The sequence below is a fragment of the Cervus elaphus genome, chromosome 23, assembly GCF_910594005.1.
Source record: "Cervus elaphus chromosome 23, mCerEla1.1, whole genome shotgun sequence".
Lineage (NCBI taxonomy): Eukaryota > Metazoa > Chordata > Mammalia > Artiodactyla > Cervidae > Cervus > Cervus elaphus.
This window is the reverse complement of record NC_057837.1, coordinates 62,642,466-62,668,413: the sequence shown is the minus strand read 5'-3', so window position 1 is coordinate 62,668,413 and position 25,948 is coordinate 62,642,466. Positions and strand designations below refer to the sequence as shown.

The window sequence follows — 25,948 nt, the reverse complement described above, 5'->3', positions numbered from 1 at the left end:
TAAGAAATGAAAAAGCAGAAGTTACAACCAATACCACAGAAAAACAAAAGAACTGTAAGAGACTATTAGGAGCAACTATATGCCAACAAAAGGGACAACCTAGAAGAAACGGACAAACTCTTAGGAACATACAATCTGCCAAGACTGAACTATGAGGAAATAGAAAATATGAGTGGGCCAATTACCAGCAATGAAATTATATAAGCAATTAAAAAACTCCCAACAAAGAAAAGTCTAGGACCAGGTGGCTTCACAGGTGAATTGTACCAAACATTTAGAAAAGAGTTAACATATATCCTCCTGAAACTATTCAAAAAACTTGCAGAGGGGCGAACACTTCCAAACTCATTCTATTAGGTGACAATCACCCTGATAAAGATATTACAAAAAAATGAAAACTGCAGGTTAATACCACTGATGAACACAGATGGGAAAATCCTCAACAATACTAGCAAACCAACTCCAACAATACTTTAAAAGGATTATACACCGTGAATTTCATAAATCAATCAATGTAATACATGACATTAACAAACTGGAGAATAAAACCATATTATCATCTCAATAGACACATAAAAAGCTTCTGATAAAATTCAATATCTATTTATGATAAAAACTATGTCTAACAAAGGGGAAAGTGGGAGGGGCACAGATTAAGAATTTGGGGTTTACAGGTACACACTACCATGTATAATACAGATATACAAAAAGGACCTGCTGCATAGCACAGGGAACTATATTCAATACTTTGTAATAACCTATAATGGAAAAAACTCTGAAAAAGAACATAACTGAAGCACTTTGCTGTACACCCGAAACTAACACACCACTGTAACTTTAAGTGAAAGTGTCAGCCCCTCAGTCCTGCCTGACTCTTTGCGACCCCATGGACTGTAGCCTGCCAGGCTCCTCTGTCCATGGAATTCTCCAGGCAAGAATACTGGAGTGGTTTGCCATTCTCTTCTCCAGGGGGTCTTCCCAACCCAGGTCTCCCACATTGCAGGCAGATTCTTTACCGTCTGAGCCACCAGGGAAGCCCCTCTTTTGCAAATGTCTCTGCTATATAACTTAATAAAAGAAAGCTGGACTCTTCTGCATTTAATGTGTTGCAATATCCTCATCATATAATCTCTAGAAAATTTCACTGAACAATCATGTGAGAATTAAGAGTCAAAACATAAGTAATACTCTAATATTATTATGAAAATGCTTTTCACCTCCTGGGCTTCCTGAAAGGGTCTTGAGAAATCCAACGGGTCACTAAATACACTTTGAGAAATGCCAAGTTGTGTGAATCATCTTTATCACATAAGAGGCTAATATGCAGGAGCACAGTGTGCTTTTAGTTGAGGTAAATCTTGAGGAATTCAATTTACAAACATTAAGAACTGGTAGCTCTTCTCTTACATATACTGAGAGTTGAACCCTCCCAGGTGTCAATGGAAGAAAATCTCTAACTTATAGCATGGATTTGCCCCTCAGTATAGAAAAAAAAATTATGTGTACCTTGAAAATCCTAAAGATACTGTATTTGTATGAGGAAACAACACACCAGGCACTGAATATATTATTAAGTAACAAAACTTGGTGGAACCTCAGTGGATCTGTTGAAACTCAGTTTTAAGACAAATTCAAAGTTGCTTAAAGGAATTAAACTGATAAACATTATCCACAACTGAAACCCATGATTCAACAATATTGTACAAATTAAACTAATCTAGACTGTAGAATTTACCACACTGCTACAAGTTTCGGAATGAGAAGTGTGCACAATTTCTCTGCTGGCTTCAGTTCTGAGCCACATACTCAAAGCAGTCGTTGACAGTGATGCCATACTTACCACCAGTGCTAGAACAAGAGTCCGCACCTTCTCCCCAATCTCAGGTGAGATGTCATTGCCAAACTGCTGCAGAGTGGTGAGGAAGCGTTTCAACTTGCTGAGCTGCCGAGCACCACAAGTGGCTGGCAACTGTTGGTTAGTGAGTGCAGATGATGTGGAAGAGGCAGGACCGTTGCTGAATCTTTGTGGTGGTGATGGGGCGCCGTTAAGGGTAGGAGGAGAATGGTTGATGCCATTGCTCACTAAAAGAAAAACTTGGTTTAAGTGCAAATCACAACGATCTCTGTTATTTCTTCTTTTTTGCATTCTCTCTCATTTATTGATTTGAATTTTGTAAATCACATGATAAAAGTGTATAGAAGACACTGAGTCAGCCCTCAACAACACTGCTTTCAGTGAGACAGATGGCCAGGTAAAAAACGGTAACAGAGTAACACAGATGTGTTAAGAGAGAAGAGCAAAGAGAAGGGACATCTAACTTCTGCAGGTGTGGGGGGTGGGAAGGAAGGGTAGCTTTTAAGACTTCTTGCAATGGGTAGCATGAGCGGAATCTGGTAGAATATGTATTTTCAACACGATATCGATCCCAACTTCAGACTCCTGAAGAAGCAAAGCGGTCAATTAAATATATAGCATTTGAACAAGATTATCAGAAAGCAGAGAGTTGCATTAATATGAGAATTTTTTTTTCTACTCCATAGGTTTATTGACTTATTCCTACAATGAGATATGTATCTCTTTGACCATTCAGAATATTCACGTTCATCAAAATCTGTTTTTCTCTGCCTTGATAGTGCCAAGCATTTTCTAGATACCATATGGGACACTTTCATTCTATATTTCTGCTCTAATGATAATATATGTGATTAATTACAGTTTTCCTATTTGCCCATTGTTCTGAACACTGATTTCTTGTAGTTTTAATCTGGAACACAACTCTAGAGCTATGGTCTTGGAGGCAAAGTCCCTTCTTCCCTGATGAATAAAATAAATATGCCTAAGTGTCAATAGATTTTTATTTAATCATTTCCAGGCCTGAAAATTTAGCAAAATAAAACAAGGTCTAAAAACATATCACCTGTATTAAGAAGCATTATTTGACAAGACATTGTGACAGAGGAGCCTGGCAGGCTACAGTCCATGAGGTTGCAAAGAGTTGGACAAAACAGAAGCGACTCAGCATGCATGCATGTTGCTCCTACTAGATTTCATAACTTTTGTTTGTGCTATGTACATGTGCCGCTTATTTTACTTACCAAATTATACTTAGTTTTTTCTATATTTCTATACAGCCTTGAAAGACTGTCCACTTCTTGAGAAATATACATCTGTGTATATCATAATTAGCTATCAAAGTGTTCATTAAAATGTTGCTAAAAGGCTCACTGCATAAAAGGTTAACAGGCTGAGAAAAAAGATGGTGATCTTTCTACTGTCTTCCAAGAAAGGACATTAGAGCTACTACTGGAAAGGAAGGTTCAACACTCAACCTGAGCAATTCAGAAAATTAGCTGCAAAGGTATACCATTTCTCTTTGTTCATAGAAAGGACCTTTGCCACTGGAGAGCTGCCCTCTTTTGAAGCAACCCATAAATACAATACATTACCACGCTTTTGGCCACTCTGATACTCCCTCGGGCTGTTTTACAGTTTCTTCAATGAAAGTATGTGATCACATTTTCTGAAATAACACATATTCACCCCTAAACAGTCAAGTATGGAGGTCAAAAGGGCTCAATTTAGTTACACATACAGATACACATAAAATTCTACAGTGTGTATCTTGAAATCTGAATGATAGTCTAGATTTAAATCTGTTGCACTTCAAAGACAGTACCTTTATCTAAGGCTGTTTAACTGTGAGATAAAATTTCAGAAATTAAGGGAAAAAGATACCAAACTTCATATCATAAATTCTTGCTCAAATTATTCCAGTTGCCAGTTACTTAACTTCAAATGTTTTGGGACCATAAATAATTAAACTTTTTAAAATTGAGGGTTTAGGGCTAAATTTGATAAGTTACAGGGTTTGGGGAAATTCAGCTTTAGTAGATAGTACCAAAAAACGTTCTTTTTTTTTTTCCCCAAAAAAATGTTCTTATAAACAATTTATTGTTCAAGTTGCTCCACATATACTCTCACCAAGACCTAATGCTCTTATTTCATTCATAACATTCTTGTGGGTGTACACAGTACTACATTGGTTTTAGTTCCTTTTTGACTAATAAGGCTGAGCAACTTATTATATATTTATTATTTATATTTATTGTCTAAATAAATATATATTTAGCAAATTGGAAAGGATTGTTATGGACCAAATTATATCCCCCTCTCAAATTCCTATGTTGAAGTTCTGACCCCCAGAGTACCTTAGAACATGACTGTATTTGGAGACAGGGCCCTTAAAGGTTAAGTGAGGTCATGACCTAGGTGGTAATCCAATATGACTACTGTACTTCTAAGAAGAGGAGGAAGCATCATCAAGGATGCACATGCACAAGGAAAGGCTATGAGAGGACGGAGCAAGAAGGCAGCTCTCTTCAAGACAGAGAGAGCCTCTGAAAAAACCAATCTGCTGACATCTTGGTCTTAGGCTTCTAACCTCCTGACCTGTGAAAAAATTAGTTTCTGTCGTTTAAATCACCCAGTCTTTGGAACTGTGTTAAAGCAGCCCTGCTAAACTAATAAAACAATCATTTTCTTTTGTAAAAAAAACCTTACCATGACACTCGTGGAGTAGTTCAATAGTTTTATAAAATTTACTTTGAATCCTATGAATCAGTTTCATAATTGAAGATTCATCCTTTTAGAGTCAAAGAAATTAAAATAGATACTTTTAAGTCAAAAATATGAAAACAAAATATTTATACTACTAAATTTCCAAGTACCTGAAAGAGTTATGTACTATTCTCTGAGGGAAAAAGAAACAACCAAATATATGTGTGTATGTTAATAGCCATTAAGAAAATGTTGAGTAGTATACATAGAAGACTTAATGACATTCATTTAGATCCAAACATCACTGTGAACCACAAACCCAAGTAACTAAGAGGTCTCACATGCTGTAGGAGTGAATGACACGGGCCTGGGTCCTCCGGGATTTATTGGTGGAAGGGGTGGCATGGTGGGAGGTGAGGATCTTGACTGTATCTTCACTTCCACAGGAGATCCAGGCATCGCTGGCACCCTTTTGTCAGCACCAACTGTAAAGAATAAAAGGAATGGAAGTCAGAATTTCCTGTAAGATAATAAAAATAGTGACAACAATCTGAAATATTACATTGGTACAAATGTAATTGGCATTTTTGCACTGTTGAAATTTGCTGTTTGATACATTCTTAAATAAGTGTAGTTATGTTATATGTACATATCTCTTTTTTTTTTTTTGCTAAGGACATCACTTGCCATTTATTTTATATTTACTTTAGAATAGGAAAATGATGTTAGACAAAAAGTGATTTTCTTATTTGAGTTCAAAATGGGTCATAAAGCAGCAGAGACAACTCATAACATCAACAATTCATTTGACCCAGGAAGTACTAATGAACACACAGTGCAGGAGTGGATCAAGTTTTGCAAAGGAGATGAGAGCCTTGAAGATGAGGAGTGCAGTGGCCAGCCATCAGAAGTTGACAACTGAGAGCAATCAGCGAAGCTGATCCTCTTACGACTACATGAGAAGTTGCCCAAGAACTCAACGTTGACCATTCTATGGTCATTTGGCATTTGAAGCAAATTGGAAAGGTGAAAAAGCTTGATAAGCAGGTTCCTCATGAGCTGACTACAAGTCCAAAAAAACTGTCATTTTTTGAAGTGTTGTGTTCTCTTATTTCACACAACAACAATGAACCATTTCTTGACTGGATTACGACATGTGACGAAAAGTGGATTTTATGTGACAGGTGATAAGCAGCTCAGTGGTTGGATGAGAAGCTCCAAAGCACTTCTCAAAGCCAAACTTGCACCAAAAAATGTCATGGTCACTGTTTGGTGGTCTGCTGCCCGTCTGATCCACTACAGCTTCCTGAATCCCAGCCAAACCATTACACCTAAGAAGTATGCTTAGCAAATCAATGAGATGCACTGAAAACTGCAATGCCTGCAGCCAACATTGGTCAACAGAAAAGGCCCAATTCTTCTCCACAAATTCCGACTGCATGTTGCACAACCAATGTTTCAAAAGTTGAATGAACTGGGATATAATGCTTTGCCTCATCCCCCACTGACCTCTGGCCGTCCAATTACCACTTCAAGCATCGACAACTTTTTGCAGGGAAAATGCTTTCACAATCAGCAGGAGGCAGAAAATGCTTTCCAAGAGTTGCTCGAATCCTGAAGCACCGATTTTTATGCTACAGGAGTAAACAAACTTCTTCCTCTTAGGCAAATATGTGTTGATTGTAATGGTTCCTATTTTGATTAACAAACATGTGTTTGAGCCCGGTTACAATAATTTAAAATTCATGTTCTGAATCTGTAATTACTTTTGTACCAACCTAATACCAACATATCTACCTAGAGGACTGAGAAGTTATGACAATGATTACTGAGTATAATAGGCTGAATGGTGGCTGCCCAAAATATGTCCACCTCTTAATTCCTTGAACTGTGAATGTTTCCTTATTTGGAAAAAAAGGTCCTTGAAGATGTAATTAAGGATCTTAAGGGAAGGAGATTATCCTGGATTATCTGAGCAGTTTCTAAATCCAATATGATGTCCTTATAAGAGGATGATGTAAGAGGAGGGAAAACACAGACAGAGGGAAGTCTACCTGAAGACAGACCTAGGCCCACAGAGAGAACACCATGTGACAATGGAGGCAGAGACTGGAACAGTGCCATCTGCAAGCTAAAGAATGCCAAGAACTGTCCGTAACTACCTGAAATTAGAAGACAAGGATAAAAAAGATTCTTTCTCTGAGGCCAAGAATGAATCAATTCTGCTGGTACCTTGATTTTGGACATCTGGCCTCTTGAACTGTGAGAGAATAGTATTGTTTTAAGTCACTCAGTTTGTGGGACTTTGCTATGGCAATCCTAGGAATCTAAGGCAAGGCAGCAAGGTCAAGGGATTATGTGACACAAAGGTTAACAGTGAGAACAGTGGCTGGGAAAGAAAGAAACCAGGTTAAGAATTCAGCTTATCTCAACTGCATTCTTTCCTGACTTCTTCTAAATTAATCAAAGTAGTGGGGGGTGGGTAGCTAATACGGGACTATCCAGACAAGTGAACATCAACTGCATGGCATGGAAACAGAATCACAGCTGGCTGTATATAAATTACTATGGATGATGAAATACATGTTTACGTATAACTACTCTAAGTAAGAAAAAAGAGTGGAGACAACATCTCTGATACCAGGCATGTCATTTATGATGAGTGTCCAAAAAATAAAATAAAAGTAGAGGTGACCCTAAACACAGGTTACTTCATCCACAAGGACAAATTATAGCTTTTTGATAATACTCGATGGCAACAAATCCCAGAAAATCAGATTGGGTAGATTAAACTTGACATTAGAATTAGGTCTGAGCTAATATGAATAGGACTTGAACAGTAATGTTCTAATACCTTCAGAGAGTTATTTTTCCCATTAAAGGAAGCTTGTTACCTACTTGGTTAAAAATAGGGTTAGGGCTACCAGAATAACCTTTAAGTTGAGCTATGTTCCTCTCAGCAATTCCAAGTTTTTTACTTAAGTACCATGCACTTATTCTCTAATAACTGCTAAATTCAAAATACAAGAAATAGAGAAATGAGAATGTTACATCAAAGTTTTCCTTCACTGAGATCATAGCTATAAACACAATACATCTAAAAGCATTCATGACACTGGCAAAAAGGGCACTTTCTCATGAAGAAAATATCCCCCAAAAGAATTTTTCTACTTTAGTTTGCAGTGGCCACATTTTGGGGAGAGAGAAAATGAATACGTAAAGCCAATCAGGGTAGCAATCCCAAGTTACAAATCCCCTGACAAAAATGTGCAGCTCTCTGAGAGCCATGTGGGCAATACTCTGCCAGCCCTTCCATCTCTCTGTCCGCGACATTTTCACTATAAAATTGATGGTCGTCCTGTCTGATTAGTGGACTAATTAGCTATCACGTTTGCCTTTTTCTTCTTGACAGTGTTTTCTCAATGCCCTTCAGAGCGCAGCTGACATGCTTCCAGCTCTTCCATCTGGGCCCAGCTTCTGGAGGGTGAGGGGAGAAAAGAAGGAAGGAGCTGACAGTTGTCTCGCACTGTTACGTGTTGTGTACAATGTGCAACAACCTAGAGGGAGCCTTTCTTCAGACCACCTGCCTTTACAGCAAGGGCGCCAAAGGCCCGAGGAGGGCTCAGCAGTGAGATGTGTTTTAGCACTAAGCACTTGGCAGAATGAAAAACTCAGGGCAGCCCAACTAAAGAACACTGAATTATAGACCAACTGAAAGCTTAGAAAATGGGAAAAACTCAAACTCCAGAGTGTCATTTATAGGTTAAAACTACCTGTCCTTTATTCACATCACTACTCACAAACCTGCAACACTAGTGATATGCCTCAGGTTTCAGGCAACAACACTGTCTAGCAGGAAGAGTATGGGTACAGAAATGGAAAGGTTTGGTGTGAACCGTCATTCTAACAGCCTGCATGAATTTTATTAAATCACTTCACTTTTCTGGGCCTCATCCTGTTGTAAGGATTAGAGATAATGCTAGTGGTTGGATATAAAAAGGGTACTTTAAGAAAGAATACTAATAATGATTAGAAAACATGAAGACTAGTGCCTGATTTTATCACTTAACTTGCCTTGTGACTATGACCAATATTGACATTTGTTCTCACAGAAAATGAGTATACGATCAACAGTCCATGCGACCTCAGTGATATTGTATGGAAAAAATCTAAGAATTAACAGTTGCAAAAGTAACAAGTATAATGTAAGATGATGGTGTGTTGGAAGCTGGGCAGCAAGACTGCACTTGATAACATGAGAGCCTATCCTGGTTCATAATCTGATAAATCCAGCAGTTGTTCAGATGGTGGATAAGGAGTATATTCCAAAGTAGGCATTTAAACACTCTGCTTGGTGGCCAATCACTTTTAGAGTGACATCATTTCTGAATTTTTTTTAAACTGATGTTTTATAAAACATCTAGCTAGATCCCTTGAAAGAATCAACCATATTTTGAGCTCTTTTCAATTCCAGAAAAACTTAAAAGTTCAAACAGAAGAAATTCTATTTTTTAAACTGTCTTGAGTCCATAAACACCACTACCTGAACCATTAAAGAGACAAAGTATTCAGTCCTAGAAAATTAAATTAACCCTTAGTTTTATCAGAAAGGTTCAACTAGATCTTAAACACAGATTCTAAAGTTCAATGTAATTATTCAGTCACTCTATGAGTTTGTGCTTTGATTATTGAAAATATCTGAATATATTGGAAATGTGATTGCATGAATTTGCAAAACCACTGATGCTTCACCACCTAACAACATAAAGCCAAACAACTTGAGCTAAAGAAGAAGGACAAACACGGGAAAATATGTCTGGGTAATGATTTTACCCCTCCATTGTGAAAGATGCTACAAAAACAGAAAAATGACAAAAGAGAACAAATAATAAACGGTTCTCTGTGTGCGGGTACTGTGATATATCCCCCCCTCACATAAGGAGTTGAAGAATCAAACATGAAACTAAAGGGCAGAATTATTCTGTAGCTTTAAGAGAAAGTAATGCTAAACACAAACATAAACATCCTGTGTAACTAAGTCCTACTTGGGAAGAATCTTGTATGATAAACTGCCCACAAATGAGGGCATTTACAAGTCATTATAAACTGCTTTTCCATTAGTGTTTTTTTTTAATTACAGTTTTTAAAAAATTACTTTGAGGCTGACGAAGAAGCAATACATACAAGAAGTATATATAAGAGAGAAGACAAATGCAACTATGTGAGGGGAAGGAGTGCCCACAAACAACTGGAAAGAGGTGGAAATCCCAGAGCTGCAAAGGGGAATGAAATTTAGGTGAAAGAAGGCGAGCTTGATGTGAAGGATGCTCTGTCACTTACTTGCTGTGTGACTATGGTTTCTGTGACATATCCCCTCCCAATAACCTTGTTAATGATCTTACTTGACCACTGAGATGTTTATCTATGCTAAGTTCTGGAGAAGTTCTGGAGAGTAGAAGCTATGGTCAAGTGCTCCTGATTATCATCTCTAAGAAAAATAAGCTGAATATAGATCTTACTATACTATAGTTATACTTTCTTACTATAAAGAAAGCTGAGCGCCAAAGAATTAATGCTTTTGAACTGTGGTGTTGGAGAAAACTCTTGAGAGTCCCTTGGACTGCAAGGAGATCCAACCAGTTCATCCTAAAGGAGATCAGTCCTGGGTGTTCATTGGAAGGACTGATGCTGAAGCTGAAACTCCAATACTTTGGCCACCTCGTGCGAAGAGTTGACTCATTTGAAAAGACCCTGATGCTAGGAATGATTGAAGGCGGGAGAAGGGGGATGAGATGGTTGGATGCCATCACCGACTCAATGGATATGAGTTTGAGTAAACTCATGATATTGGTGATGGACAGGGAGGCCTGGCATGCTGTAGTCCATGGAGTCACAAAGAGTTGGACACAACTGAGTGACTGAACTGAACTAAACTGAACTGATAGATCTTTCGGATGAATAGCACAGGAATACTGATCATTCCAAACAGGGTGAACCAAGGAAGTCATTACCAGTTCTTTAAAACAAATCAGATTCCTAACTAAGAAACAACTGTCATAGTTTAAACAGAACTATTTGGGGGAGGGCGGGAGGTGGGCAGAGGTTAGGTAGATAATTTTCTTTTTTGTATGTATAAGCATAAATTTATATGGTTCAAAAATTAATATATGATATAAAAAGAAATACTCCCTGCTCCTGTCCCTATATACCCCACACCTCATCCAAAACTACCTAAATCTGTTTCTTGTATATCCACCCATTCTTTCTCTCTACAAATGAGATAATCCCCAAACATATAAGAGCCTAACCTAATGAGTATGATCTGTAGTTAACTGCTTGCAGACATGAATACATGAGCACATGCAAGAACAGAACCTCCTGTCTCATAGATTTATAAGCCACTAAGTTTTAACATGGTTTGTTGTAGCAATAAACCAATAGGCAACTGATCTATACCACATACAAACTGTATTGCTCCTTGTTTTTTTGTTTCATTTTATAATTTAACAGTATGTCCTGAAAGTTCTAATTCCACAACTTTTATTTTTAATAAACAAATGAATGATGGGTGGGGGAGGGATAAACTAGGAAATTGGGATTGACATATACACATTACTATATATAAATACATATAGTATATTTAAATACTTATAGTACATAGCCTAGTATAAATATACACCATATAACTAACAAGAACCTACTATATATAGCACAAGGAGCTCTACCCAATACTCTCTAATAACCTATATGGGAAGAGAATCTAAAAAAGACTGTATATAAGTATAGGTATAACTGATTCACTTTGCTGTACAACAGAAACACAACACTGTAAGTTAACTATACTGTAATAAAAATTTAAAAAAGTCAATTCATGACAGTTCATTGTGGGAGCATACCACAATTCTCTACTGATATGTAACTGAACTATTTGCAATCATTTGTAGCTGAATTTTGAGGTGCTCTAGTTTCTGTAATACCAACTGCCTTGTATTTGTAAGACTCTGGGAAAGAGAAAAAGAAGACAAGACCCTGAGTTACAGGAAAGACAAATATATTTAAATGTGTACAAAATACTAAGAAAATAAAGAAGTAGAAGCATTACTTAATTCATGAAGGCCAGGGAAGTCTTTACAAGTTTACTGGGAAGGCTACATGGGCTGTCCAGGCAGCACTTCTGGACAAAAAGCATGACGTGTATGGTCTGAATGCTGCCCCAAAAGTCAGTATCAGACCAAGGAAAAAATCAGGAAAAAGATTTTCTTGACCACTATTTCTCTTTAAAAATTGTCAAGCATAGGTAAATGTTCTAAATGTGTAACTATCAGGTAAGCAGCATTTCCAAAACTGAGTATTTTAATCTTTTAAAGATCATGGAAAGAACATCAAAATTACTGTTGCACTTATAGGCTTATAAGGCTTAAGGATAAGCATTTCCCATTCTTGTAGCTCTGCCACAAACCTGACAATGCATTCAACTTTCTAACAACATGCAGGCTTCATATGCAGCGATAGCCAGGAATAATTGTTTACAATGAGAGATAATTTATTATTCAACAAAAACAGAGGCATAAGTATTCAGGTAAAGAAACTACCATAAAGTATTTTACAAGGGACTTTGAAAACAGAACCCAACTGAAACAAAATAAATGCTTGACCATATACTAATGATAGGGATTGAAAAAAACAGACGTTTCCATTCCACATTCATAAATACATTGAAAATTTAATTTAACACATTTTCTACAGTCAGGGATCAGCAAACTTTCTGCAAAGGGCAAGACAGTAAATATTTTTGGCATTTTGGGCCATATGGTCTCTGTCACAACTATTCAACTCTGCTGTGGTGGCACAGTAGACAATATACAAAGAACTGGGCTGTGTTCCAATAAAACTTTATTTTCAAAACCAGGCAGTGGGCCACAGTTTACTGATCTCTACTATGGTTGATTAAAAACTGGAAAAATTCAAATGCCTAATTCTTAGTTTATTTTTTATTCCTATGCCTGTAAACCTTTCTGTAAAAAACCACATCCACCAAAGTGGTTCATCTGAATAACGTTTTATTTTCTAAAGCCTGGATGTAAAGAGACTTCTAGTATTGACAATGAAAGAAAGTAACAAATAAAAATTACTTTAAAACAGAAAAAAAATTATTTAAAGACAGAACACTAACAACATGAAGCTGAAGAGCCACAAAAAGGAGGCTAGTTATCTGATGTTCTTCCAAAATTCAGACAGACCTAAATGGAGAACCTCAAAGATGACCAGCATACCTATGAAGGACCACTTCCTTCATGACTATGCTTATTTCCTTCTTAGTCATCTCTCCTTTCTGTCTTCAACTAGTGCCATCTGACACCAGAAACAAAGATAACCCAGAACATATAAATAACTCTAACAACTTGATGATAACAAACAACCCAATTTTAAGAATGCACAAAAAGATTTGAAGGAACAATTCTCAAAGAAGATATATAAATGGCTGGTGAGGACATAAAAAGGTGTAAGATATACTAGCCATCAAAGAAAGACAAATTGTAACATATCAACGAAAAGGAATGTACTACCATCCAACAACATGGACGAATACCAGAAGCATTAGGCTAAGTGAAAGATGCCAGACACACAACGAAACTATATACTGTAGTTTCCTATTTATATGAAACTTCACACAAGACAGAATTAGTGACAAAAAACAGATCAGTGCCTGGTACTGATGGGAAGAAACTGACCACAGAAGGGCACATTAGGAGGCATGATCAATCTTTCTATGGTGATGGAAATATTCCATATCTTGATTATAACAATGTTAAAATAACTACATACAACAGCTAAAACTCAAATTTTTTACATTAAATGGGTTATTTTATTATGTATAAATTATCTCACAATAAAGCTAAGAAAATTAGCAAACCAAATCCAGTAATGTATTTTTTAAAAATTACAATCAAGCTGAGTTTATCTAAGAATGTAAGGATAATTTAATATTAGAAAGCCCAATAATTCACCACATTAACAGATTTTTGAAAAACACCTTAGAAAGAATGAAATAATGCAATTTTCAGTGACATGGATAGACCTAGAGATTGCCACAGTACTGAAATCAAAGACAAATATCATGATATCACTTATATGTGGAATCTAAAAAATGACACAAATGATCTTATTTACAAAATAGAAATAGTCACTGATGTAGAAAACAAGCTTATGGTATCCAAGGGGGAATGGGATAAACTGGGATATTGGAATTGACATATACACACTACTAAACATAAGACAGATGACTAATAAGAACCTACAGTATAGCACAGTGAACTCTATACTCTGTAATAACCTATATGGGAAAAGAATCTAAAGAAGAGTGGATGTATAAATGTAACTGATTCACTCTGCTGCATAGAAGAAACTAACACAACTGTGTACATCAACTATACTCCAATAAAAATTAATTTTAAAAAATCCCCCTAAACCCACCTTAAGATCACTCTATAATTACACAAAAGCACTCAATAAAACCCAGTTCCATTTATAAATATGAATAAAACTAGAAATAGAAGATCAGTTCCTTAACTTGATACAGGGTCTCCTCTAAAAACCCATATACTTATTGGTGAAATATAAGCATCGCCTTTCAACTCTGAAAGAAAAAGATGTCCACTATCAATGCTTCTTTTCAATAGTTACTCAAGAGTTAAGCCATAGTAGGAATCCCCGGTGGCTCAGCAGTAAAGAATCCACTTGCAATGCAGGAGGCCACCTGCCATGCAGAAGTGGGTTCGATTCCTGGGTCAGGAAGATCCCTTGGAAAAGGAAATGGTAACCCACTCTAGCATTCTTGCCTGGGAAATCCCATGGATAGAGGAGCCTGGCAGCCTACAGTCCATGGGGTTGCAAGAGTCATACATGACTTAGTGACTAAAACACCACCACCACAAGTCATGGCAGCAGGACTGTTAGCCAACCATAACGGGTATAAGGATTGGAAAGAAAGAAATAAAATGATCCTTTTGCACACACAGGATAACTTTCTATGTCGACCCAAGAGACTCTACCACCCAGTATTAGAAAAAAACATGCAGGTTTAGCAAGGGTGCTAGATAAAAGCCTAATATTTTAAAAATTAATTGCATTCCTGGGCTTCCCTGGTGGCTCAGTGGTAAAGAATCCGCCTGCCAATGCAAGAGACACAGGTTTGATCCCTGGTCCTGGCAGATCCCACGTGCAACAGACCAACCAAGCCCATATGCCACAACTGTTGAGCTTGTGCTCTGGAGCCCGGGAATCACAACCACTGCGCCCACATGCTACAACTACGAAAAGCCAGTATGCCCTAGAACCTGTAGTCTGCAACAAGAGAAGCCTTTGCACTATAACTAAGTGTAGCCCCTGCTCACTCCAACTAGAGAAAACTCTGTGCAGCAAAGATGACCCAGAATAGCCAAAAATAAATAAATAGCTTTAAAAATTACATTCCTATACACCAGCAAATAAACAGTAATTTCAGAAAGATAAGAATACACAACAAAAATTATAAACCACCTAGAAATAAACATAACTCAAGATACATAAAATCTTTATAAAGAATATAAGTAGACTGAAAGACATGAAAAGAGACAAATAATTGGAAAGATCTGTCATGCTTATGGATGAAAAACTCACTATCACTAATATTCTCTCTTCATTTTAATGAATAAGTTCAACATAAATCTTATTACATGCCAGCAAGACTTTTGGTATAACTTGATGAGCTATTACTAAAATTTACAAAATTTACATACATTAAATGTCCAGCAACAGAGAATAGACAATTGTGGCTTATTCATAAAAAACAGTGAAGACTGTTAAAATAAGTGAACTAATTAAAGCTCTGTGTATTGAAAAGCTAAATCCCCAAACAGTGTAGCCATACTTGCTAAAGAGTATGTTGTATGAAAAATAGGGACAGTAGGATACTTGTATAAAAACCATTTAAAATTTATGTGTGATAAGGGATTGATTTACATTTACATATGTATATGTGGTAAAGTACTTTTTTTTTTAGTAAAGTACTTTTTTAAGCAAGGGAATAATAAACATAAAATTCAAGATGACTACTGCAAAGGGAGGAAAGGAATGGAATCAGGTACAGTCACAAACTGTAGTTCTAACATTTCACTGCTTCAAAAGATCTGAAGCAAATTATAAGACAAAACATTAAAATCTGACAAACAGTGGGTACATGGGTATTTGTTATACTGTGTTTTTTTCCTATTTTGTAAACTTGAACTATGTCGTAAGAAAAGAAAGATCACTAGCTACAGTTGGGAAATGATGAGATCATAATACAGAAAGAGACTAACTTTCAAGGTTATTACAGTGGGAGACGATTGTGGCCTTGGATAGGAGCAGCAGCAGGAATGGAAAAATGGGGATAGATTTCAAAAATATTTAGAGTTACAATAAATAAGATTTGTTGATTGTTTAGACAAATATCACATGATAGCACTTATATGTGGAATCTAAAATATGACACAAATGAACTTATTTATGAAACAGAAACAGACTCACAGACACAGAGAACAGACTTGTGGTGGCTAAGAGGGAGGAAATAAGGGGGAAGGATGGACTGGGAGTTTGGCAAACTATTGTACAGAGAATGGATAAACAACAAGGTCCTACTGTATAGCACAGGGAACTATATTCAATATCCTGTAATAAGCCATGATGGAAAAGAATATGAAAAAATATGTATGTGTAAAACTGAATCATTCTGCTATATACCAGAAACTAACACAACACTATAAATCACCTATACTTCAATCAAAAATAAATTTAAAAACAGGATAGTAAAAAAAAAAACCAAACAGGATAGTGACTATTTATACACTAAATACTCGTTCATACTTTAATAGTTTACTCACATCCTCTTCTTCAAGTTACTAATCAGGTTCTTTGGATTAGTCATAAAGTCAAACATTTATAGCATGTTTACAAGTTCCTCACTCTCACCATTTCCCACATTCTGCAATTTGTCCATACTGTTTCATAGAACATTCTACTTTGCATTTCTCTGGTGATATTTTCAACTCCCAGTTCTGGACAGCCAGGGTCAGTCACCTATGTTCATCTTCTATTTACTAAAGCCTTTTTAGGGCAAATCCATTCTCAGGGAAAATATGAATAAGACAACAAAGGAGGGCAGAAAAAAGAACATGGTAAGAAAGGTGTTACTTCCCTACATTGGAATATTTTTTTAAAAAGTGTATGCATGCATGTTAAGCCACTTCAGTTTTGTCTGGCTCTTTGCGACCCTAAAAAGAGTGTATAGCTGATTTTTATGGAACTGTTCTTTCTGGCAAGTTAGTTTGGCTGTCATAACAAAGTATCACAGACTGGGTAGCTTTAACAACAGAGACTATTCTCACAATTCAGGAAGCCAGAAGTTTGAGGTTTTGTCAGGGTTTTTTTTCCTGAAGACTCCCTCCTTTGTATCTCTCTTCTCCATGTGTCTTCACATGGTCTTTCTAAAGACATCTGTGCTTCCGAATTCCCTTTTAAGGAGAGCAGTCATATTGGATTAGGGTCAAACTTAATAGTCTCATTTTAACTCAATTACCTCCTTAAAGACCTTACCTCCAAGTTCAGTCACATTCTGAAGTACTCGGGGTCTGGACTCCAACAAATACATTTTTACGGTTCAGCCCTTTAAAAGTGGAGGAGGTTGAGCAACTTTTCCTGAACTGAATTTTAGTGTTCTCTCATTCATTCATTTGAAAATACGTGAGTATCTATCCACAAAGTATCCTACTGCTGAGGACAGAGCTCAAGGAACAATTTTGATATTTTTAGCTTGTGCAACTGGAAGAATGGAGTTGCTATTTTCTGAGGAGGAGGAAAATGTTAAAAGAAGATGGGGTGGGAGGTATAGTTTGAGATCATAACTAACTTAGACATGCCTAGTAGATATTCAGATGGGGATGCTGGATAGGCAGGTGGATATAAAAGTCTGAAGATGAGGTGGGAAAGTGTGAGCTCGTGATTAAATGTTGTCAATTGATGATACACAGTTGCTATTTAAAGCTTGAAATGATAGAGTGAGTGAGTAAAGAACAAAGGTTCAAGGACTGACTTTTAGGTATTCTAATTTGGGGGATCATGCCAGATGAGAAGAAACTAAAAAAGGAGACAGAAAATGAGCAGCACTGTGTTTTCATTTTGCAGAACACCTTCAACTTCTACAGAGCTCCCTGTTGATTATATGTCAATGAAAATGAAAAGAAAATTAAGAAAAAAAAAAAAAAGAGAAAATGGGCAGCCAGGGAAAAGGGGAAAAAAACAGAAGACAAGTAAAGACTATAATCTTCCAAACTGTAGACACTGTGAGTTTCAAAATTAAATATACAAATACTCATGTAGGAATACATTCTTTTAATAAACAAAAGGGACCTAACCAAACTTAAAAACTCTTGCATAGCAAAGGAAAACTTAAGCAAACTGAAAAGACAATCAAAGAATGGGAGAAAATATTTGCAAACAATGCAACTGATAAGGGATTAATTTCAAAAATATACAGACAGTTCATACAATCTGACAACAAAAGAACAACTTAATTGAAAAATGGGCCGAAGACCTACAGAGACATTTCTCCAAAGAAGAAATACAGATAGCCAATAGGCACATGAAAAGATGCTCAACTAATTATTAGAGAAATGCAAGTCACAACTACAATGAGGCACCACCTCACTCCAGAGAGCCCTCATTAAGAAAGTCTACAAATAACAAATGCTGGAGAGGGTGTACAGAAAAGGGAATCCTACACTGTTAGTGGGAATATAAGTTGAAATGTAAGCTGCTGGTGGAAAAACAGTACGGAGCTTCCTCAGAAAACTAAAAGCAGAATTACCATATGATACAGCAATCCCATTCCTGGGAATATATCCAAACGAAACTATAATTCAAAAAGATTCATGCACCTCTATGTCCATTGAAGCACTGTTCACAATAGCCAAGAAAAGGAAACAACCTAAACGTTCACTGACAGATGAATGGATAAAGAAGATGTGGTATACATATACAATGGAATACTACTCAGCCATAAAAAAGAACCAAATAACGCCATTCGCAGCAACATGGATGCAACTAGAGACTATCATACTAAAGTGAAGTAAGTGAGAAAGAGAAAGACAAGTACTATACAAGATCACTTAAATGTGGAATCCAAGAAACAGAAATTCGGACATAACGAATAGACTGGTGGTTGCCAAGAGACAGGGGTGTGAGAGAGGTTTGGATCAGGAGTTTGGGATTAGCAGATACAAACTGGTATAGAATAGGTAAACAATCAGGTCCTACTATATAGCACAGGAAGTTACAGCCAATATCCTGTGATAAATCATAATGGGAAAGAATATGAAAAAGAAGGTATATCAACATGCAACTTGGCTGTAGAGCAGTAATACATTATAATTCAAATATACTTAAATACAAAATAAATTTAAAAAAGAAAATACCTTTCAAAACCAAGTATTTTAAAACTTCGCCTTTTGTCAAACCATCAACAAACAAGAAAAAATTACAAAGAAGCCTAGAACAAATATATTATTTGTAGCAAAGGATACAAAGGCATTTAAGAGACTGTACACAAATCTCATTCCAAAACTTAACTGGAACAAGTCAAGCACAATGTCCAGTGTTTTAGGCCAGATCAAAAAGTAAATATATAATCGTCCTTCCTCTCCAAAATTAAGACTCTTAGTTGAATCAGAATATATAACAAAGACCAAACGGCTAGTTTGCAGCAAAGGTAAGAAGAAAAGGACAGTCTCACAAACGGATCAAATTCCAAACCAGCTGAAGATTTAAGTCTTTATAGAATCAAAAGCAGGCTACTGTAGCCCAAAGAAGACTGGGCATGAAACTACAAGATGTGACTTTGAATCCTAATTATTCTGCCAGTTTATCAACTGTGGGACCTTGTACAGTTCACTCCAGAGTCGTTTTCCTCATCTGTAACATGGGAGGGAGGTGTTGAAAAGCCAAAGAAGTAATAACTAAGAAAGTGCTCTGTTACACGACTCATGTATAAGATATCATTAGACAGCTATCCATCAGGAATGTATTAACAATCATTATACCACTGCATGTTGAAAGTAACTGAAAGGTCTCTTCCAATGCCAATGATTTAAAAAATTTAAGGATATGTTGTAACTGCCTGCCAACATCAAAACTGTGTTGGTAAAAAAAAAAAAAAAAAAACCTGTGTTGGTAACCTTAATGCAAGTTAAAAGTAGCAGCAACACAGCTGACTTGATAATGTAAATAGGGAAAAGTGAAATATGGATTGTTGCTTCTCAGCTTCAACAAATGTTTATTTGGAATAATAAAGTTATCTATTCCAACGGCACACCATCTGTTTCAAGTCTCCACCAAGTTAATATTTTTCACATCAACAGAATGACTTAAATTACATTTGATCAGCATTGTGCCTTGAGGTGAATGTTACCTCTATTATATACAATCTAAACCTCAACCTCTCAAGCTGGAATCAAGATTGCTTGGGAGAAATTTTAATAACCTCAGATATGCAGATGACACTACCCTAACAGAAGAAAGCAAAGAGGAACTAAAGAGCATTTTGATGAAGGTGAAATAGGACAGTGAAAAGGCTGGCTTAAAAGTCAATATTCAAAAAAACTAAGATCATGGCATCCAGTCCCATCACTTCATGGCAAACAGATGGGGAAAAAATGGAAAAAGTGACAGACTTTACTTTTCTGGGCTCCAAAATCACTATGGACAGTGACTGCAGCCATGAAATTAAAAGACACTCTCTCCTTGGAAGAAAAGCTATGACAAATCTAGACAGCATATTAAAAAGCAGAGACATCACTTTGCCAACAAAGGTCCATCTAATCAAAGCTCTGGTTTTTCCAGTAATCATGTACGGATGTGAGAGTTGGACCATAAAGAAAGCTAAGTGCTGAGGAAATGATGCTTTCAAATTGGCTAAGTCAAAGATCTCTCTTGGTAAATGTCACATTGCACTTGCAAGTATATGGGTTATGTTCAAATATATTTTGATATTAATTTCTAACACAATCCCTCAGTGATATGAGAACAGACACTGAATGATTTTAATACCTTTAGACCATGAAATTTTTGCACCTTGTTTTGTGTCCCTGGGTATGTTACAGTGTCTCCGAGTTTATAGTCTATGAGAACTTGAAAAGAACTTGTGTCCTACTGTTGCATGAAAATTGTATAAATCTTAATTATGCTAAATTGGTTCATAGTGCTCTTGAGGTCTACTATATCCTTCTACTTCTCTGTATACTCATTCTATTAATTTTTGAGAGTTTGATATTGAAGCTCCAACTAAAAATCTTAATTTATCTACTTAAAAAAATAATTGTAATATATAGTGGAACTACATGTAACATTGTTCTGTACTTTCTAAGTCTCCTGTAAATATGTTACCATACTCTCATAATTTAAAAAAGAAAAAATGAAAATAAAAAAAGAAATTTAATTTTTTTTCAATGAAGTTACTAGAAAATTTTACATTATGTGCCCCTTACTATAAGCCTACATGGTGTGTATTATATTTCAACTGGACAGCTCTGATGTAGAAATATGACACAGCAAGAAAAAAAAAACCATGGTCTCTGGATTCAAACAGATTCATATTCAAACAGGTTCTGCTACTTTTATAACTCTTTAATAGTAGGAATAGTTCTTCCTGAAAAGTCTCAGTTTCCTTGTTCATAAAATGCTGTCAATACTGTCCAGCTGCGAGGGCTGCTGTTCACAAGCAAATGAAATAAAAATCGAAAAATCTAGCACAAACCGCATGCCACAAAAAGAAACTCAATTAGAGAGAAATCTGGACAATAATGACCTAGCACTGTTTGGGCTGATCAATTAAGGGCAGGATAATTTTGGGAATTCCCTGGTTCAGTCCCTGGTTGGAGAACTACAATTCTGGCCCACAAGCCATCATGGCCAAAAAAAAAAAAAAAAAGAAGGCGGGGGGACAGTTTTGATTTATTGTTCCTTTTTAGTTCCTTTAAGCTCCAAATAAAGAGAATTTATACTAACTGATCATTTTATGGGCCTAAATTTTTAAAAATGTAGTAAGATATACATGTAAACAAGATGCTTTATTTTAACGCATCTGGCAGAAACAGAATCAAGACTAATAGCCCCACAATGGATAAAGACTAAACGGGGTGTTTCCTCAGCCTCCTCGTGATCTTTGTGTCTGAGCATTTGACTTCTATCCCAGAAGTTCTATATCAGATTTATTCACTTGTGTGTTTCCCACAGACCCAAACTGTCCTCTGTTTGTCTTCACCATCATTAAGTTTCAGCTCTAATTAAAGCCATACATTATGCATTTACACCCTTTAAGTTTCTATCAACAACAAACTTGCTTTTTATTTGTTTCTATTAGAAATAGGTCTTCAGTTTAATCGAACACTTTTTTTATGTGGGGAAGGGATCTATTTATAGAAATTTTTTTTTCTCCTTGAAGGCCTTAATGTCAAACCATCCCTACATGATGGAATCACTTTGCTTGATTAGGGTGTACTGTTATTACTCTTAAATACAGTGTTGTTCTTTATAATAAACCGAGGAATAAAGAAAAAGATCATGCAGTATAAGCCTTTCAAACAGGCCAGAAAAAAAGGAACAATAAAGAAATATGAGCTGAATGACAATGGTAATTTTTTAAAAATATGTGTATATCTGTTTATTCACACCGAGATTTCCATTGAAATTACAGACAACACTCCCTTTCAATGGGAAAAAATGGTTCACTCTAAATTCCTAACTTCATCACTATAAAAATTTCTAGTGTAATTTAACCTACGTGAATGAAACAATGTTTGGAACAAATGGTCCAGATGTGAGCATCTGCCTCTCATTTGCCTTGGGATACAAATGTTAAGATTAATGGTTTTTAATGCCAAAACAGCCCAGACATAACAAGTTAAAATGAAATACATGTAAAACAATTCAACTTTAGGTCTTGGAAACATCTAAGATGTCTTCCACACAAGTTCCACTTAAGAGAATGTAATTAAAACTAATTCCAGTCAACAAAGGCAAACAGTATTAATCACAGTTTAGTAGTGAAGTTTAGACTTGCTGCTGCTGCTGCTAAGTCGCTGCAGTCGTGTCCGACTCTGTGAGACCCCACAGACGGCAGCCCACCAGGCTCCCCCGTCCCTGGGATTCTCCAGGCAAGAACACTGGAGTGGGTTGCCATTTCCTTCTCCAGTGCACGCAAGTGAAAAGTGAAAGTGAAGTCACTCAGTCGTGTCCAACTCTTAGCGACCCCATGGACTGAAGCCTGCCAGGCTCCTCTGTCCATGGGATTTTCCAGGCGAAAGAGTGCTGGAGTGGGGTGCCATTGCCTTCTCTGGAAGTTTAGACTTAGGTAGAGACAATTCTATGAGACTATCCCATATACTTTTAGGAAGCTAGTAATTAAGTACACAGCTTCCAAACTGAGATAGTCCTAAATTTCTGTGCTCTAATTATGAATATTCTAAGAAAAAGAAAACTTTAAAGAGTCAAAATACATACCATTGTGGGGACAGGACAGGACTCTGTGGGGACTTTTTCCTGACTCAGAGCATCTTTTCTCTTTCTCCTTCTCTATATCAGTCCTTATGGCAAAGTACTTTTGATTTTAGAAACTCTTGACTAAGAAGAATCTTAAGATTTTATCAATTTTGAATCCATGCCCTATGCAAGGATCTGCTGTAAGATATGAATGACTTTCATGAGTTCAGTGTCTACTTAAAACCTTCAGAGAAAGATATGATGAGCATTTTTCATTGTTTTGGGCAAAGAACCAATACCAATAGGAACCACAGTTTACTCTAAAAATATGGATTAAAATAATAATAATTAATTGCAGTGTTGATAGGATTACATGAGCATATACCTGCAGTCTGTCTGCACATGGTAAAGTAAAATACCCATTAATATCTACCTTTTTAGGGAAATGGCAAATAGTCAAATAAGAGTCTTACATGCAACAAAGAACAAAAGAATTAAATCTATATTTCATAATTAACCATGAAGAGTAATCATGCTTTTCTCTATTGTTAAGCTTTTCTTCTAAAGTTAACTTTCAATTTGCCATGGGCAAGGTTTTAATATCAATTTTACACATTTCATCAGTCAGTCAGTCCTCCATCATTCTGCCAAAGTATAAGAAAATGGATATTGAATTCTGGGAGAAAATTCTGATGTATTTCCAGCTCAAACTGTAAGGCTTTCTGGACTATCTATATGCTTGTTATCTTCCATTAGTTCCAGTATCTGATTAGTAAAGTACTAGAAAGAAAAAACACAGAAATAAACATATTTCCAAGTACCACTTCAGCTACTGGGGTTAAAAAATGATTTCTTTGCCAGAAAAATGTTCATACCATTTGACTGTGTGACCTCACTCCTGGGAATTTGTTCTTAAGAAAATAACTCAAGGGATAAAACAATCTATGCCACAGAGGAATGGTTAATTAAATGGTGGAACTGCATGTCAATGTGAATTATGAAGGCATCACAAATTATAAAGATCATTCAACACTTGGAACATGCGTACAAAACAAAATTATGGAGGGGGAAGCCTCCTATAAACTTATATATGCGGTATGATTACAATTATTTATTTTAAAAATTGATACACATGGACACAGAATATGTAAAGGAGTATGAAAATGAAATAGAGGATATAGTGGGCATAGCAAGTAAAGACCAATTTCTTGAATTCTTTTAGAACACTGCTTATGAAATATTTTCATTTACTCTCCTCACTAGATTTTCTTTTCTACAGAGGAATCATAAGATACCCACTGAGTCGCCAAGCATTCCTAACATATTAAGTCTTCCTTTACACACAAGCAGTATGATCTAGTTACAGTGACCTAATTACTGAAACCAAAATTTTGACAAATACTTAGGGTCAGGGAACAATGGAACAGATTAACCTGAAATAGGAAGCATGACAGGAAAACCAAGACTTCAAAGTCAGAAGCCCTAGATCCCAGTCCTTCTCCATATGAGCAGCACAGATGGGTAAAAATAGGTTCTTAATTCAGACCAACTGCCCTAGGTTATAATCCCGGTAATTTGGTTGTATGACCAAAAGCATGCCAGTTAACCTGTCAAAACTTCACTGTGAGTTTACAGGGTATCATTTTTCCGTACATAGTAACTGCTTCAACAAATAACCACACCTAAAAGAGTGGTTCACTGTCTATATAAAACAGACAATGAAGTCTGCCCTCTCTCCAACCTGTTTTGTCATCAGGAAACGAAGTTAGTAGTCCTGTTCTAAATTATAAACCATTTTACAAAAACACCAACATCGTCATCAATATCATCCACTATTACTGCTGTTACTAACTCTACTGTTCCTACCAAGAAGCCAGCTGAAGAAGCTGGCTACAGTTTACCTAACGGGTTGAGAAGAAATCTTCTAATCCAAAAATGATACTTACACACCTGTCCCCTCAAAAAAAAAAAAAACCAAACCCTAAGACCAGAATACATAATCAAGAAGGGGAAATAGAAAGTTCATAACTAAATGCATGGTATGGCTGGTGTAAGGGGGTGCAGCAAAGTGCTTATAGCATTTTTCACAGTTGTCCTCTGCGGGTGGAAATAAATGCATACTATAGCAGCACTCCCTGCAGAAAGAACACATCTGATGAAATGGTTTCAAAATGCATTGCTGGTAGAGACCTGGTCACCACCTAAATCCAAAGAAGGTGACTAAGGGCTTTAAATATATCCAATCAACATCTCTCTATGATTCATTATTTAAATTCAACAAACAATTCATTCTTAATTATATGTAATTTTATCTTTTTTTGGAAACAAGGTGATTTAAAAATATTTACTATGTTTTATGAAACATAAAATATGAAGACATTGTATAAACATACTCAACTCAAAAAGAAACATCCTAAAACCTTATCAAATATTGTATTCAAATTATTGATTTGTAAAAATAGTTCTTATACTTGACTTGGCTCAGCAGTAAAGAATTCGCCTGCAATGTAGAAGCCATGGGTTTGATCCCTGGGTTGGGAAGATCCGGGGGAGAAGGAAGTGGTTATCCACTCAGTATTCTTACCTTGGCAATCCCATAGACAGAGAAGCCTGGTGGGCTACAGTCCATGGTGGGGGACAACACTTAGCAACTAAAACAACAACAAAATAGTTACCTCTCCCAAGATAACATTTACAAAATTAAGCCATATAGGCAGGCTGTCCAGACAAAGAAAATCAGACCCAGGCAAGATTTTGGAGCTTGTGGCTCTGACCCTGGGAAAAGCCCATTACCTTGTGGCTAGGACAACTTTATGGTAATGACTAAACTGAAACAAATGA

General features: G+C 36.4%; 1 protein-coding gene across 3 annotated transcripts in view; it reads right to left on the bottom strand.

The window, feature by feature from the left end:
• CBFA2T2 (CBFA2/RUNX1 partner transcriptional co-repressor 2) overlaps positions 1 to 25,948 on the bottom strand; it is a 141,470-nt gene that overhangs the window by 36,676 nt on the left and 78,846 nt on the right. For all 3 annotated transcript variants that reach the window (XM_043883182.1, XM_043883181.1, XM_043883180.1), the window contains exons 2-3: positions 4,900 to 5,043; positions 1,841 to 2,082 (exon numbers count right to left, since the gene is read on the bottom strand). In XM_043883182.1, the coding sequence (XP_043739117.1) occupies positions 1,841 to 2,082; positions 4,900 to 5,017 (360 nt within the window). In that variant the 5' untranslated portion in view covers positions 5,018 to 5,043. The remainder of the gene's footprint in view (positions 1 to 1,840; positions 2,083 to 4,899; positions 5,044 to 25,948) is intronic.